Source organism: Zeus faber, assembly GCF_960531495.2.
Source record: "Zeus faber genome assembly, chromosome: 2".
Lineage (NCBI taxonomy): Eukaryota > Metazoa > Chordata > Actinopteri > Zeiformes > Zeidae > Zeus > Zeus faber.
The window spans coordinates 41,024,645-41,038,664 of NC_137189.1; the positions used below are offsets into that span (position 1 = coordinate 41,024,645).

A 14,020-nucleotide genomic window follows, 5' to 3' on the forward strand; every position below is an offset into this window, starting at 1 on the left:
GCAGAGGTGGCTTTTACATCGGAAGGGAGAACAGCGCTAGAGTTCAGAGTCTGTTTTGTTGGATACCACACCCCCGTTAAAATCACATCCATCAAAAATCAGAAGGAGCTTCTTTGGTGCCATGAGTCAGTTATGTTACAACGGCAACAGAGAATAGGAGAGGGTTGTAACAGTGGCGAGTAAAATCAATCCAGGAGTATCAAAGTTGACCACATCATGATTTTCATGAGAAAATATGATCAAGCCTTTATTTTCTTGTGCTTTAACAAAATACAGCCAGCAAGGGGCAGTGTTGCCAATGTCAAAATAGTTTTGACACACCAAAGATAACAAAAATATGTTATTAAACTATCCAAAAAGAAAAGGAATACATGATATATATACTAATAAAATAAATGAATTTATAGTATATACATATATATATATACACACAAACTATATATACGCTCACCGGCCACTTTATTAGGTACACCTTACTAGTACCGGGTTGGACCCCCTTTTGCCTTCAGAACTGCCCTAATTCTTTGTGGCATAGATTCAACAAGGTGTTGGAAACATTCCTCAGAGATTTTGGTCCATATTGACATGACCGCATCACACAATTTCTGCAGATTTGTCGGCTGCACATCCATGATGCGAATCTGCCGTTCCACATCCCTGAGGTGATCTACTGGATTGAGATCTGGTGACTGTGGAGGCCATTGGAGTACAGTGAACCTATTGTCATGTTCAAGAAACCAGTTTGAGATGATTTGAGCTTTGTGACACGGTGCATTATCCTGCTGGAAGTAGCCAGAAGATGGGTACACTGTGCTCATGAAGGGATGGACATGGTCAGCAACAATACTCAGGTTGGCTGTGGCGTTTAAACCATGCTCAATTAGTACTAAGAGGCCCAAAGTCTGCCAAGAAAATATCCCCAACACCATAACACCACCACCGCCAGCCCCACCGTTGATACAAGGCAGGATGGATCCATGCTTTCACGTTGTTTACGCCAAATTCTGACCCTACCATCCGAATGTCGCAGCTGAAATCGAGACTCATCAGACCAGGCAACATTTTTTCAATCTTCTATTGTGCATTTTTGGTGAGCCTGTGCGAACTGTAGCCTCAGTTTCCTGTTCTTAGCTGACAGGAGTGGCACCCAGTGTGGTCTTCTGCTGCTGTGGCCCATCTGCTTCAAGGTCCGACGTGTTGTGCGTTCAGAGATGGTATTCTGCATACCTTGGGTATGCGAGTGGTTATTTGAGTTTCTGTTGCCCTTCTATCGTCTCGAACCAGTCTGCCCATTCTCATGACCTCTGACATCAACAAGGCATTTTTGTCCACACAACTGCCGCTCACTGGATATTTTCTTTTTCAGACCATTCTCTGTAAACCCTAGAGATGGTTGTGCGTGAAAACCGAGTAGGTCAGCAGTTTCTGAAATACTCAGACCAGCCCGTCTGGCACCAACAACCATGCCACGTTCAAAGCCACTTAAATCCCCTTTCTTCCCCATTCTGATGCTTGGTTTGAACTTCAAGCAAGTCATCCTCACCACGTCTACATGCCTTAATGCAATGAGTTGCTGCCATGTGATTGGCTGATTAGCTATTTGTGTTAACAAGCAATTGAACACACACACACACACACACACACACACACACACACACACACACACACACACACACACACACACACACACACCGTATATATGTGGCACTTTACTTGCACTGCTGCCTCAGCAAGAAATTCCTGGGTTCGATTCCCGCCTGGGGCGCTGCTGGCACCGTGCTCAGTTTGCATGTTCTCTCTGTGCTCACATGGGTCTCCTCCAACATTAAGAAAGGGACCCCAATTAAAAACATGCAGAACGCTTTTCTGTCCTGTCCCTGATCACAACGATGATCCACCACCTGGAATTGCTCCCCGTGCGCAAAGGATGGAGGAAATGCAGAGGCTGAATTTCTCCAGCCACAACTCCCTGCGCGTGTGTTTTTGTGTGTGTGTGTGTGTGTGTGTGTGGTTTAACTGCAGTTGCACCTGTGAGACGAATAATCAAATAAATGATTCTTCTTGATTCCTGCTAAGATGCAACTATTACAGTTTCAACTTGGTACATTTTAAGTGGTGGAACAGTAATAAAAAAAAAAAAAATACAATTCTTGCCACTTTTTTCTTCATAATCATTCTTCCGTCTACACAGAGGAGGTCATGAACAACATGGGAAAGCCGAGGCGGAAGTTAACCCAGGCACTTCAGGAAGTCTTTGTGCCAAAGCGCTTCCATTCGGGCTATTTCCAGCACGTTATGAATACAAGATCCTCTTCCCTACAACGTACACAGATTAAACCCCGGGAGTCCAATAAAGCCTTTGAACTGGTGCCAGGGCCGGGTGAGAAACAGAGCTTTGAATAAACAACGACAATGTCCTATTGTGAAATATCTGAGAGGACCGGCAGATAATTATACACTGTGGCAGGTGGTGCGACAACACTTGGCACAAAACCTTCCATTTACACTTTGACACCTGCTGAGCAGCAGAATTCCTATTAAAACTGAAATGATTTTGTATATGCATGGGTATTTTGTTCAAGTCCACACAAATAAAAATGAAGTTCAGGACATTAAAAAGCTACTCAGTCTTTACTACTGGCACTGGTTCACATGACTGAGCACCAACCAAGCCCACTTTAAAAGAGATATTTAAAAGAGTACTTTCACACAAACTATAACTTACTAATACCTACAGTACAGTAGCGAAACAGTTTGGTTTTTGGAAAAACTGTTTGGTTTTTGGAAAAACAGAGTGGATTTTGGAAAAACTGTTTTTTTTGAGAACTGGAATTGACACAGATGCACAGCTAGGAAAGACAAACTAAAGAACAGTCAACAGACCAAAACACAAACAACAGACTGTCATGCCGACTGTGTATCATTCTAGCCACGAGGTGTTTAGATGGGATGACGGTGAGTCAGTCAGTCAAAGAGTCAAATAGTCCTTCAGTCTGTCAGTCAAATAGTCAACCGGTGAGTCAGTCAGTTAGTTAAATAGTCAACCAGTGAGTCAGTCAGTCAGTTAAATAGTCAGTCATTAAAACAGTCAAATAGTTAGTCAACCAGTCAATATGTCAGAACAATCAGTGTCAATGAAATAGCCAGTGAGACAAATAAGTCACTTAGCCAGCCAGTCAACCAACTAGTCTGTCAGTCAAATAGGCAGCAAGTGAGTGTGACAGTCAGATAAATAATCAGTCAGTCAGGCTCTGTTTGCAGTAAGGCACTCCCTCAGATTTGTTATGTGAGTAACCAGTGTTTGGAATAATTATATTAAAATTTCCGATCTTCTCTCCTGTGATTGCATTCGATTTTGCCGGTTACGTCAGTGCGTCAAAAAACAAACTAGAAACTGGGCTGGGCAATAAATCACTATCACGTTGATATCATGATATGAGACTGGGTATCGTCTGAAATTTTGGTTATTGGTTATTATGCCGCGATAAAGGCAAATTCAATGTTTTGTTTCTGAACAGTATACATGTTGGAAAGTAATTGCTGAAAACATGTGAAAAGATTGAACGATGTAGTCCTGAATTGTGGAGTTAGACTGTTTAAATGTTGCTCGCCATTTTGTAGTCCACATATTTTGGGTGGTGCTGAATCATGGCCCCTACCCTAACTCTAGATAAACACAGAGGTCGGAATCGGAGCATCAGTGGTGAAATAAGCTACAATGTTTTGGGAATAAACACCTGGAGTAAGAGGTGTCTTCAGGGAAACTGAACTCCTGCCACGGACACCCAGAACCAAAAATAACCGTCCCGTTGGTCTGACTGCACAGAGTTTACGTACATTAGCATAAACCGTACGCTAGCAGGCCGCGGAGCCCCGACCTGGCCTGCGGAGGAGCCAGCAGGGGGCACCAGACAGCGGCACTGTGAGGTGAGCAACTAGACAGACGCCCAGGACTGGGTTCAGCACAACATTCAAACATGGAATTTACTCCAATGATTGGGTGTGGTTACAGCATCTTCAGCGGACACGCCCCCAGTGTTTCAGAACAGAGGAAACTGCCTTTTTTTTTTAATATTTGAAATCCAATTTTAATATCTTGGCGATTTTTTTAAATAATTTAAATTTGGCTGGGTGGTTAATTACATATTTTTCTGTAACGTGACAAACTCAGAACACTTTATTTTTGCTTTACAGGGACCTTAAATCGTTAAATGTTGTCTTTAAGGCTGCATTACAGTAATTCATTTTTTTTTTCCTTCCACTTCCTAGACTGTTCTAGCTGTCATATGTTTGTTGCTTGTTACCTGCTGGGTCCTCATATCCACATCACTTTTGTTTCTCAAATATTTATTGTGTGTAAATATCTTATCAAGGTACCAAAAGTTATCTCCAAAACATTGACAAAAGATCGATATCCAAGTATTCAAAAATATCGCAACATTATGATTTTGCCGATATCACCCAGCCCTAATAGAAACCGTAATAGTACTTTTAGAGGATTTCATTTTTAGTTATCTTTAACCCCCCCGCCCCCCAAAAAAGTATGTTCAGATTAATCAGTATTATGATTCTTTTCATCATTTATTTGATGCACCATTACATGATGTACAAAATACATCAATACTGTTCTCGGTGCTTCCGTTGCCATGGAGACCCATCAACCCTTCGTCCGGAGACGCCGACGTTCAGCGGTGAAAGACACATTCTGGATTGAGGCACTAGCGGAGTCAAACACAGTTTAAAAGGCCACTAGCGTCCACCAAACATACCTCACACGCCACTCATGCATCTCACACATTGTGGTTGAATTATTAAGGCCACGCCGATCTAAGGTTTCCTGTTGTCTGAGCGGCCGTTCTGTGCCCCCTGTCCCACTTTGACCCTCACACAGAGGAGAGTTCAGCTGCATTCCGGGCTCGGCTAGGACCATCTCTGCATTTAACCGCCACGGGTGGAGACACCCTGGAACAGTGTCTTTCGCTGTCATTGAGAAATCTAGAATGTGTTCGCCGGGAAAAAAAAATCCTCCCAACCATTTAGAGAGGACTCAAAATGAATGCTGTGCTTCTAGTGTGTGAATTTATGTTAAATTTCGATTTGAGTAAATGTGAATAAATGTGAATCAACTTCAACTCTGATTACCAGAGCGTGAGATAATACAGACCCCCCCAGGAAATTGTGTTTCTCCTGTGACTTTTCTGCATTAAATGGCCATATCAACAGTCAACACATATCACCATTCTGCGATATGCAGAATGCTTATTATCATAGAAAGTAGTTGCATATGACCCTTTCTTTATTGATAATAGTTAAAACAAAACACACTTTTTTATTGGACATCTTCGCAAATTGCATTGCTAGTTTTGAGAAAAGCTGCTGCAAAATCACGCTTTTTTGGTCATAATCACGAAAGAATGCTGAAAAATGTTCAGTTCAAACAGCATATCTTAAACTGAGCCTCACTTTATTTTGCAATAGTACAATGGGGAAATAGTAACCCTGTATGCCCTGACTTATCCCATTCACTTGGCTTGACTCCGTACGATCAAAAAAAAAACAAGCATTAGATTAAAAAAAACAACAGATTCTTCCTTTGAGTTGCCGTCCAGCTGTATCCACGTATCCATGAAATACCAATGAGACAGACCGAACACGGCATTCCACATGCCATTCCTTTCTCAGGCTCCTCCTGAATGTTCTGACTGAAGTGGTTCACTTTGTTTATCAGGGTTACAAGCCGCTTGTTCAGACAAGCAGGGAGACGTGGACAGACAGACAGACAGACAGACAGACAGACAGACAGACAGACAGACAGACAGACAGGGCATCGCCTACCGAGAGGCAGAACACCATAGAGGGCGATGAGCTGCCTGACATCAGACAGCGAGGGCATGGGCTCGATGTGTGCCTGCCGCAGGGTGGTGCCCAGGTAGCTGAACTCACCTGGAGAAGGGAGAGAGAGAAGGATGGAGAGAAAGAAAGAGTGAGAGAGAGCGTGAACAACCTTCAAGACACCTAAAAAACCTGTTCTTTCAGAAACACCTTAATATCTGATCCTATCTTAGCTTTGACTAACTATTCTTGTTGCCTCAATTAGTTTCACATTGTTGTGTGGACAAAATGCACTAACAACATATGAGTACATCATGTCATTAACGTGACAAAAAAACAAGAAAATTACTAATAACACAACATTACTAATAACAACATTTTCTTTCATTGTGAATCCTTGCTCTTGCACTTGTATCTGGTTGACTTTAGAAGCAGGTGCTCAAGCACTTCAATTCGAGGATGCTCCAATGGTCGGTGTATGCTTTGATTGTGTGAAGTCGCTCTGGACAAAAGCATCTGTTAAATGAATAAGTGTAAATGTCAACATATTGGGTAAACTCCCCTACGATGACCAAAGACCGTTACCGGACGGGTGTGCTATCTTGGCCAGGTCTCCTTGCGGCATTTTCATCTCAAGGACTAAAGGGTTAAATTCAAAATTTAAAAATTAAATAATTGTATAGTGACTTCCAGGTTGGTACTCCCACTGTCATCAGAGGAACCGATATTAACTTTGCAGGTCTCTTAAAGCATTGTCCTTCCCCTTATCGCCGTGAGCCTGAGTAATAGTAAAATCAACAGTAATGAACGGCCTCCTAACTACACGAGGAATAAAGACTGCCCACGTGCCTTTGAGGCCGAAAGCTTCACCTCTCGCGGTGCAAAAGATGTTGGTAAAGACTAGATGTCGCTTAATAAATGTAAAAAGAAAGCTCTTTACGTCCTGATTAGTCACTGTCGTCATTGGACTCAAGACGAGCCAGGGCCCTCGTAGAGTCTTCAGTATAAATCACGCTAACAGAGCTTTGGGCTAATGACCAGAAGAGAGACAGTGATCTAGTGTGTCATTTGGGAGCGGCTCCAGGCAGGCGAGGTGCAGCGCGGTACGTCTGGGAACATGGCCGACAGCTACAGAAATACTTTTTCCTGAGGAGTGCGCACATCTCAACGGCGTACGGTGCCAGCTAATTTATGTCCCAAATCAACATCTGCTTGCAAGGTCGGAATGAAAGCTCTCGGAAGACATTAGAAAATACATTCATCAGAAGAGAATGAATAAAAGAACAATAAATGTTGTATGACGAAGCAAATGATCTGACCTGACCACGGCCAGATTCTGAAGAGCCAGAGAGTGTTCGGGAATGTAGTTGGGGCTACAGTGAAGACTCCTTTGGTCCTCCTTTCATTCTTTGTTAATTTGAAGATTTTATGCAAATACCGTGTGTATAAATGCACTTTCTTTTAATTAAAGTATTGATGTTTTGAAGCTTGGCACGTTTTCACACGTGCACAGCAAAATCAAGAAACACACACAAACACACACACACGCAGGGGTGGGTCAGGGATTGCATCACAGTCAGAATTATGTTTGCGTGTATGGGTGTGGGTTTGTGTGTATGGGTGTGTGTGTGTGTGTGTGTGTGTCTCAGAGTCTCAGAGTATGAAACATTTTTCCCCAGGCAGATAATGATCTCATAAAGATAGACAAGGTGTTAGTATTTTGAAATGTAAACATTAAACATTTCAGATTTCCAACACGTGCTCTCAGAAAATGACCGCAGGCTTGTAGCTTGGTACCAAATATTAAGACAAACTAAAACAAAAAAATACAAAAAACTCTCCATACAATGTTAACAATGCTTACATAGTAACACCAAAATCAGAATACTTCCCTCCAAGTCTCCAAAACTGTGTATTTCTTTACAAACTAGGCTAATTGTGTATGCTTGTTTTGTGTGTGATGGTACAGCACCTATGTAATCAGAGAGCTTAATGTTCATTGGTTGGATCAGCAATCCTTGAAGAATCAACTCTTCATATAGAGATTCAATGGACCTGAAATAGAAAAGAGAGAGATTGAGTTTTTAAAAACATTTTTATTTAACATGTGGTATCTACTGATTCCAGTGGCATAAGCACATAAAACTGGAAGACAAATTCAATGAAAAAAGCAATAAATAAATTAATAAATATCAGTAGTAATGATATAGTAATCATAATACTAATACAAATTAAAAACTCAAAACAAAAGTAAAAAAAAATAAAATAAAAATGTGCTGAAACATGTTGCGTGTAGTGGCAACTAATTTACTGGCCACATCGCCCAACATCAGTGCCTGACCTCACTGATACTGATCCTGTGTCTGAATGGGGGCAAATCCCTGCAGCCATGTTTCAAAATCTAGTGGAAGGCCTTCCCAGAAGAGTGGAGCCTGATAGAGCAGCAAAGAGGGAATCATCCCCATGACCCCATGGATTTGAAATTAAATGTTCAACAAGCACATATGGGTGCGGTGTTCGGGTGTCCACATACTTCTGCCAATGAGAGAGAGTCTCTCTCTCTCTCTCTCTCTCTCTCTCTCTCTCTCTCTCTCTAAGGCTTACACAATGGAGAGCGATTGGGTGCTGTTATACCCCTTTTCCCACTGCACCAAAAACCCGGTAACAACCGCTAACATCCGGCGTTTGTCCTCAGTGAGAAAGGAAAAAACCCGGGTCTCAGTCCCGGGCCAAATGACCCGGCAATAGACCCGGGTTTTAATCAGCTTCACCTCCAATCGGCTCTGATGTGAACTGGACACCCGTGTCAACCCGCTCATTTTGGCCCCTTGACCGGTGCGATGCGAAATGTGTTGAAACGCCGGATGTTGGCACTCAAATGGAAAGTCATATCCGTGGATCATTCCATCATTTAATTTCCCGTTTAGAATCCAAAATCAAAATCAGAAGTTATCGACCTTTTTCCTGCATGCGGGGAAAAGGGTCGGAGGATTAAATGTTGTTAGTTGTGGGGGATCGCACCGTGGGGGAGCACAGCGGCCGGTGTTGGGTCGTTCATGAATGATTCTATTGAACGGCTTTTAAGTTTTATGTTGTTTGTTTAAGTTGCCGTTTCCTCTACTGTTCGGTCCCCATCACACTGGAAGCACGACACGCCCCTTTTTCCCACGCGTTCATGACATTGAACGTGACGCACCAGAAAAAAAACAGGCATTCCTCCTGGCAATGGGAAAGGTGTTAATCTGCAAATTTTGGCGTGAAAACGGTATCAGACAGACGGCGGCGTGTGGAGGAGAAAGTGTTATAATCGCCCCCCTCACTGACCGAAAATCTCAACCCCATGACGGATTACCCATAATACCCTACTGTCACAACACACAGCCAGCCTATCAGCATCACTGTCAACCTCACCCCCGGCCTCTGTGGAATAACTTATTCGCTTCTCTTTCGTCACAGACCTGTCAGCGGTCGGGTCCTTCGCTTTCTTCTTCTTTTTCTTGGTGCTCTTCTTGCTTTTCTTTTTCTACGTGTCAAAGGGTGATAGGAATCAAAATGTGGAGTTAAGAACGGTTTGAGTCGCACTGCATGCGTTGGAACTGAAGTTAGACAAATGTGGGCGCGCAACCGTTCTTCGACCGCACGCACACATGCATGCACGCACACATGCATGCACGCACACACACGGGTCATGGCACTGGTTAAACATTACAGAGATTCCGAGAAGCGTCCAAGTGAAGATTCTCTCATAATGACACCAGCTGGACACTCACCAACAAAACTGGATCTTTCTTTCTATTGGACAGCATCTATCTAAATTACACAATTTAGCAGAAACCTTTGTCCAAAAAAAGTGACTTACAATAACTGCTAATTTTGTCAGCAGTACTTGTATCAAACCACTGTATATCACAGTCACAGCCAGGAAGGTGTACTCTCTCAGAACAAGTAGCACCAGCAGGGTTAGAGATTATTTTTATTTTGGAAGTTAGAAAGTAAAACAGTGAAAGAGATCCTCATGACAGGTCAGTGCAAGTAGTAAGGGGTGGGGATGTGATCGGATGAAACGACTCTCCGTTACGGATATCGTGTTTTGTCCGATAACAATTTACGTTAGATCATTTTGAGTTTATATCCGGATCAGAGAGGTGAAGTATTACTATCATTTGGTCTCATCAGGTATACAGTATCTGCTGTCCGCCGATGACAGATACCTTGTGTGATCTGATCACGCTCACACGACAGGAGAGCTGCACAAATAGTCCGTCCCCAAAGCTTTGTGGAAGACGGCGGCGTGTGTACGACGCCGTCCCTCCAGATTCTGCGAATTAGTATGAAATCAAATCTGATAACGACTATGATGTGATCGGCCCACGCCTGGCAAGTAGGGTCCCAGGTGTCACCTGAAGAGATGGGTCTTCGGGTTGCGACGAATTGGCAATCATACCTACCTATTTATTACAACCACCTATTGAATTTATCCATCTATCTATATCCATCTATCTATTGAAAGGTATCAATCTAGCCAATAGATTTCTATTTATCTGGTTGTCTGTCTATATTGTCTTTTTAGTTTATATATTTTGCCATTTATCATTAGGTTTAGTGTATATTATTATATTTCATTGTGTAAAGTCAAGTCACATTGTATATGTTCACATTTTTCTATATATTGCCATATTTTATGTATATACAGTATTTTGATTTTCTTTATTATTTGATGTAAGCTGTTAGACACTGCAATTCCCCTCCTTGGATGAATAAAGTATCTATCTCTATTAATTGTATCTTTCCATCTATTGTATCTTTCCATCTATGTACTGTATCTATAGTATCTATCCATCCATCTATCATTATCCATCTTTGTACCCTCTCACACACTCATGACCTCTGCATCACGTAAATGCAGCGTGTCACACTGCGGTTTTCTGACAGCGTTTTCACAGGAATGTCCCTTTATCCCTGCCAAACATAACAGAGTTGTGGCTTTAAAATAAACACCCCCTGTCAACAGGCCTGCCACTGAGAAACACCCCAAAGATGAGAGAAATATGAGGGGAATACGTAGTAACACGAGATTGTAACCGCAATGAACCGGAGCTGTCTCCCGGCAGCTGCCAAATCCATTACTGAAGAGTGGCTTCAGCACACGCTCACTGCGATGGGTCTGACCCAGAGTTTTTTTTTTTAATCAGCAGCACAATATGAGGAGGACTTACAATACACAATATAGACAGACAGCAAAAATAACATATGTCTATTATATACAATACATGCAGAAAGATGGATATATAAAGAGCTGGGAGATAAACAAAAACATAGATGATAGAGATAAAAATAGAAAGAAATAAAAAGATTAAGAGATAAAAAGATAGATCATTGATAAAGAGATAGAGATTGGGAGATAGATGATAGACAGATAGATAGACAAGTAACGCCTATATGCTTATATAAAGACATAGATAAATACACAGACTGAGACATATAGATACAGACAGACAGACAACCAGATGGATAGATGATTAGACTGATAGATATACATAAGTAATGCTTGTATGTTTATATAGATACAAATGAGACAGAAAACAGAGAGACATAAACACCCAATAGCCCAATAGCAATAAACACCTATGGATACAATAGACAGACAGACAGAGAGACAGACAGACAGACAGACAGACAGACAGACAGACAGACAGACAGACAGACAGACCCTTTCACTCTTTGGGTGGACAGGGAACACCCCACAGTTCCTGACAAACACACAGGGAACATGGCGTCAACACGGCAGAACTGAGTCACCGCCCAGGGATAGAGGAGCAGTCTCCCCCGCTAGGCTTGCCTTGACGGACCGAACTTCCCCCTGCGCAGACCTCAGAAGTACCCCAAACCTGGGCGTGTTACTTTTTGGATGATGAATCACAAGAAGTTATGGTGAGGAAAATCGTGTCCAGGCGGGGAAAATATTTACCGAGGGGACGGCTGGACAGAAACAGAGCGGTGGGGGTAGTCAGTGCTAATAAACCCATAAAGTGGAGAAGGGAACACTGTTGCATAAGGCCACGTCACACACACACACACACACACACACACACACACAAACACACACACACAGACTGAAGGTGACGGTGGTAGATGGTAGATGGTAGAAGCGGCTTTCAGGAAGCATTGTGAAAGATGAGAAATGGACATGGAGAATCTGTCAAAACACAGCGTGGAAAGTGGTCTATTAACATTAAGTCTGGCCATTGAACAGGTGTATATTTTTTTCCGGTGTATGGAGACCTTTCCTCTTTCCTATCGCTTGTTAACATAACGTTTTATCACTATATATATATATATATACACACACACACACACACACACACACACACACACACACACACACACACACACACACACACACACACACACACACACACACACACACACACACACACACACACACACACACTCTACTTTTAGCCACAAAATCAACCTTAGGGGGTTAGCTAGTCCGTCTGGCTATCAATCAATCCAACCATCTATCCATCCATCCATCCTTCTCCCGTCCCCCTGTCTTCAGAGGGAGGACACGGGAAGGAGAGATGGATAGGATGATAGATGGTTTTATCAATCTATGCATCCATTGCACCTTCCCCTGTCCTCCCTCTACAGATTGAGGCAATTTCATTACTTTAAAGCAGCGGTCCTCGAATGGTGGATTCAGATCTAAATCTGGGTCGCAGGTCCATTTCTAGCGGACCACGGTCATAAATATGTCTTATCCTTCCTGAAAAATCATCATAAAAAAAAATCATAAATGAGTGGAACCTGAGGCCAGATCAGTTGAGAACCACTGGTTTAGAGAATGCAGTTACCCCCCTACAGGTACGGTACCAGCCACTCAGAATGTCCGCCCCCAGCCGGCTATCAGCGGGATATATTCATTCATTCCATTCAGATAAGCATGGACCTGTCACTCGCCTGTGGGACCAGCCCGCCATTCGAGGCGGCTGCATCTGTAACCCGGAAAGGCCTGTTGAATAGCCTCGCCAAGCTGCTGCTGGTGGACACTCTGACGCCAACTGTAGATGTCGACCACGAGCCCTTTTTCCTCGTGGTGACGGAGGCCCAGTGGAACATGTGAGCTTGATTAACTTCACCCTGCTTCCCCTCCATCCGCCCAACACGACTTTAGATCCTCCCCTGAGTGCACGGGGTCCAACAGCGCTTGGACTAATTGATAGCGTTTGTTTGAAGCTCAAAAAGAGAACCAGATGGGCAAAGGGTTTTCCGTAGACATGAGGACAATACAAGATAGTGATCAACTCAAAGTGAAAAAGGTTTTTCCATAGAATTGTAACATATTGTGTAATGCAAGGACTATTTGATGATGCTGTCTTTCTTCAACAGACGTCAACAGTCAGACAGTTTTGGTTGATTTTATGCCTTTCTAAACCCTTTTGACAAAGTCCAGTCTGCTTACCTCCCCAATGACTGAAGATTTCCCCATTCCCCCCCGCGGACCGAAGCACGAGCCGCCGGCGCCGGAGCTCAGTGGGGGGTGTAGCCTGTGCGTTCTAATAACTTCAAGACAAAGTGTGCTCGGATTCAATAAAATATGATATTTTACAGTATGTCCATTTGATTTGTCCACTTGAGAGGGCAGAACAGAGACCAGCAGTTTATGAGAAGTGTCGGTCCCACCGGTAAGCGCTCCATATGAGTAGTTTAAATTGTGGATATGATATGGATTGTGACATCAACGATAAGATAATGTTAGACGGAACATGATTCTGTGATATGAGTAGAATTAGGAAAAAAGCCTGATTAGTAAACAACATAAACAGTGAACACGGACGTGGAGGAGAAGAAACTCACTTGCGTTAGTGTTGAAAAGTTTGTCTCTTTTCAGTGGATGGGATCATCCAGCTCACTGAAAAGAGTAGACTCTTACGGCTCCCAAGCATTTATTTTATCTATGAAATCGTATGAAATATTTTGTTTCTAATTATTCCACTCCAAAAAAATAACATTATTTATAATGATTTAATATGACTGGACTCAAAGTTACTCGATAGGGTTGGGTTTAGTGCCGGTAAAAAATACATATGTTTAAATGAAAAATCAAATCATGTATTGAGAGACGCAGACTTCTCTACAACGACTGTAACTTGCTTAATTCTGAACCGATTTTCATGAAATTTAG

The 14,020-nt window shown here is 42.6% G+C and overlaps 1 protein-coding gene across 1 annotated transcript in view; it reads right to left on the reverse strand.

The window, feature by feature from the left end:
* Positions 1–14,020, reverse strand: part of drc11 (dynein regulatory complex subunit 11) — a gene marked incomplete at its 5' end in the record, with an annotated part of 53,531 nt that overhangs the window by 9,837 nt on the left and 29,674 nt on the right. The window contains 3 exons of the mRNA XM_080023916.1: positions 5,836–5,943; positions 7,805–7,887; positions 9,291–9,355. Coding sequence (XP_079880042.1) covers positions 5,836–5,943; positions 7,805–7,887; positions 9,291–9,355 — 256 coding nt within the window. The remainder of the gene's footprint in view (positions 1–5,835; positions 5,944–7,804; positions 7,888–9,290; positions 9,356–14,020) is intronic.